This window comes from Rhinoderma darwinii, chromosome 6, assembly GCF_050947455.1.
Source record: "Rhinoderma darwinii isolate aRhiDar2 chromosome 6, aRhiDar2.hap1, whole genome shotgun sequence".
Lineage (NCBI taxonomy): Eukaryota > Metazoa > Chordata > Amphibia > Anura > Rhinodermatidae > Rhinoderma > Rhinoderma darwinii.
This window is the reverse complement of record NC_134692.1, coordinates 141374259-141378270: the sequence shown is the minus strand read 5'-3', so window position 1 is coordinate 141378270 and position 4012 is coordinate 141374259. Positions and strand designations below refer to the sequence as shown.

Sequence of the window (4012 nt, the reverse complement as noted above, 5' to 3'; positions counted from 1 at the left end):
TACTAGTTGTTATCTTGGATACCCGCAAAGTGTTGTAGATGTGGAGAACCATATACTCTGGTTGTTGTGTCATACTTCAAGTACTGTATCGGAAGTTTCATTAGTTTATATCAAAGGCGGGCCTTTGGACGGGAACCTGACATCCTTCTCCATCACAGAAATATACAGTTTTGGAAACATAAGAAATGTGTTATTGAACTACAGTGATGTATGTATGTGATAGTCTATTAAGTTTTCAAGAAAACACCCTCTGGGTCTATTAGTAGAAACGTCTACCTTTTTTGTTTTTTGTTCTCTCCCTCTTTTATCTCCTCACCCCTTCAGCTGTCTTCACTTCCCCTGATTGCCGGTCCCTGTTTTGTGGACCTGAATCCTTCTAGAATCCACAGATCCTACAAGCCTTTCCCGTAAGACTCAAGATTTAATTTTACAAATAACTTTAAGCTTAAAAAATTGCAGTAAACTCAGGACCAAATCGACACTACTTGCAGTCCACCCTCAAGGATCCATTACAGTCCTTTAATGCTGAATCCTCAAGATCCATATGATAAACCAGTGCGTTTACTTTAAACCAAGTCCCTTACTCTTTCCATTGATCAAGTATTTACTTATGACTTGGTTAGTAGTAACATGGTTTAGCTCAATTTATAAGACGACTTTGTAGGAAAGGAAGGAATTTTAGTTTCTAGTAGAAACATAAGTGGTTGTAGATGCAGAGGAAAACAAAATATTGGACAAAGTAGAGTGTCCACCAAGTACCATTGTGTTCTTGCTGTTGGGTCATGATGACAACGTCGTATTCGTATGCTATAACCCGTTGTTTTATTTTTTATTTTATTGTTATTTTATTCTTCCTTTGCAAATTTTCTAACAGTTTCACAGTATCCTTCCGAGTAGGCTAAACTGGTCTATACCTGCATCATTTCTTTTCCGGTCACTTCTGAAGCGAGAAATTCTGCCGCTTGACTATTAGGAAACAACAACTAGATACTGAGAGATGCACCTCTACGAGCGCCCAACTTAATAATGAACCCAACAAAGTACATACAACCTCACTAAAGACTATGTACGAGTTTAATCCCTAAAATGGTGTTCCTTGGTGGAGTTATCCTTCTTAGAACACTTTTCTACTCGTGGGACAACTGGAAATTTCTTCTCTTGCGAAATGTTGTCAAATCTCGTAGCCAATCGCACAAATATAGAATTTCACATTCTTCCATTCTCCCAAAATACTGATGATAAGCTGCTAATTGCCGGCATTTTCTCCACCATTTACTTGATGGGAATCATTTTGAATTCAGTTGTTATTGCAGTGATATGTCTAGATGTGCATCTACACACCCCAATGTATCTCTTCTTCTGTAACTTATCCGCCATAGATATCTGCTACACCACAGTCGTTATCCCTAAACTTCTCCATATACTATTATCTGGGAATGACCTGGTATCTTCTACCCAATGCTTCACCCAGATGTACTTTTTCTTTATGGCAGCCAGTGCTGAGGTCATACTTTTCTTTGTAATGGGATATGACCGATACGTTGCGATTTGTCATCCCTTGCACTACCATCGAATCCTGAGCGTGAGGATCTCTACACTGATTATGGCCATCATGTGGGTTTGTGCCTCCATAAACGCATCTTTCTTCATCATCCCACTATTGAACCTAACATTTGATCGGGTGGTTAGTCTTCATCAGTTCTTCTGTGATGCTATTACTGTATTTAACGCATCCTACGGTGGCTCCAACAAATTTTATATTATGATCTGTACAGAATGTGTTCTGTTTGGACTCTGTCCCTTCATTTGCAATTTGGTGTCATACATTAAAATCTTTTGCGTAATTGGACGTATTAAATCCAGGGAAGGAAGAAGGAAAACCTTTTCCACCTGCTCGTCCCACCTGATTGTCATGATGATCTACTATTCTACAGGAGGATCACACTTCATGTCGTCCTTCCACCACACAGGAGCCCTCCTCAACCAAGTCCTGTCCATGTTTTACTCTACAGTTGTACCTATGATAAATCCACTTGTTTATAGTCTACGCAACAATGAAATCAAGAAAGCTCTGCAGAAATTGTTGAAGGTAAAATAAACCATCATGGTTGTGTTCTTCTATGAAATAAAAAGGATATAATACAATCGTGTTTGTGGTTGATATTCAATACTGTTGGACTGTTGCGTCCTACCATTGCCAAAAAATGTAAATGAAATGTACATGAAAAGTTTAGGTTCGGGTTTTCCTTTTTTTCTAGCCCATTTTGATGGTTCCCATTGAGATGTAGTGGAGCATTGTCTCCAACAGCCAATTAGTAGTTACGCCTAGAAATCTGGCCCGATGACTTTCTCCTTATATTAACTCAAACCAGGGGCGTAGCAAGGGGGAGGGCCAACAAGCCACTTTGCCTTGGCCAGGATATTTAGATACAGGGATAAAGGCAGTGGACTGAGTATTTTCACAATGCTTAAACCCTAGTCTTTCTACCAAACTTAATGTCCCTTCTACGCACATATGAAACCTATAAGGTCTTAAAGTTAACATAGATAAGTCTGAGCATCTCTTCATCAATATAACTTTCTCCGGCCACAACCATTTTATTATGTATATATATAAATCAAATTATACCCTGTTATTTTTTCAAATACATCAGAACCTTCTCTGGTGGTCATCCTCTACAATGTCATGGGTTGGCCGCACTAACTCTGTAAAATTGGTCACCCTACCACTCCCCCTCCACCAGATCTTTTCTTATCCCCATCCCAATCAGGAAATTAAATAAAATTCATAGACATATCAGGTAATTCATCTGGAAGAGAAAAAGGGTATAGGGGTTACACACCCCTATGTACGTAATTCCTCCGTTGATATCTGCAACACAACGGTCATCACCTCGAAGCTCCCCCATATAGTACATTCAGGGTATAAGTCTTTGACCTTCACCCAGTGCTTCACCCAGATGTATTTTCACTTCATAGCCATCATGGCAGAGGTAATACTTTTCTTCATAATGGGATATGACCAATTTCTTAACCTCTCTACTAACACATAATCTTGAGTATGAAAAACTGTATCCTGATTTTGGTCATCATCTAGGTCTGTGCCTTCCTAAATTCTTAAATAATTGAAGGGATGAAAAGGAGTGGATCATCTGGAGGCGCTGCTGCGTGGTGAAATCTCGGAATAACAAGGAGGTAGGGTCCAGGTATAAAATATCTTTTTATTAGAACAAGACGTGGCTACGCGTTTCGACGCTGAACAAGCGTCTTCCTCAGGCCATGTACACATTGGGCTTCTGACACTTATATATCAGAATAATTTCGAATACAAATATAGCTCCTCTTCTGCAACTTACCACCTACAGTTTTCTCGGTCCATTACGTTCTGTTTCATCTGATGCTATGACCATCCTCGGCTTCCGTAGCTCAATTGGTTGTCTAGGTCACGGAGACGCGTCCCAGCGCTCTCTGTGTAACCTAGCAACCTGATACAATTACGTTTATCCCAAAATCAATTCAATTTAATCTTTTAGCAACATAGGAAGTTCTAGGAGTTGGTTCTAATGGGTTCTATATGAGAATACATTTTCCTTTATATGTTCGTCATTTGGTTTTTAAACACTACTATTTTTACGTATCACCTTAATGTATCACTATCATTAAGTTTTTATACTTTTAAACATACCATTCATTGTATATGTTTTATTAATGTGTTTTTTGATCGTGGTTTTATGTTTTAAAGTTTCTTAACGAAAAAACCGGGTGTGACGTCACGGTCACACTCTGACCCCGGCAGACTTGGCGGTTTTTTAGTTCCTGCTAATTTGAATTCGAAATTATTCTGATATATAAGTGTCAGAAGCCCAATGTGTACATGGCCTGAGGAAGACGCTTGTTCAGCGTCGAAACGCATAGCCACGTCTTGTTCTAATAAAAATATATTTTATACCTGGACCCTACCTCCTTGTTATTCCGAGATTTCACCACGCAGCAGCGCCTCTAGATGATCCAC

The 4012-nt window shown here is 39.2% G+C and overlaps 1 protein-coding gene across 1 annotated transcript; it reads left to right on the top strand.

Annotated features, from left to right (window-relative positions):
• Positions 1–1165: 1165 nt before the first annotated feature.
• On the top strand, positions 1166–2098 carry LOC142656674 (olfactory receptor 1M1-like). The gene has a single exon (XM_075831600.1). The coding sequence runs from the start codon at positions 1166–1168 to the stop codon at positions 2096–2098; it is 933 nt and encodes a 310-aa protein (XP_075687715.1).
• Positions 2099–4012: the final 1914 nt, after the last annotated feature.

Coding starts and splice junctions, on each gene's coding strand:
- LOC142656674 (XM_075831600.1), top strand. CDS start 1,166: ATGTTGTCAAATCTCGTAGCCAATCGCACAAATATAGAATTTCACATT.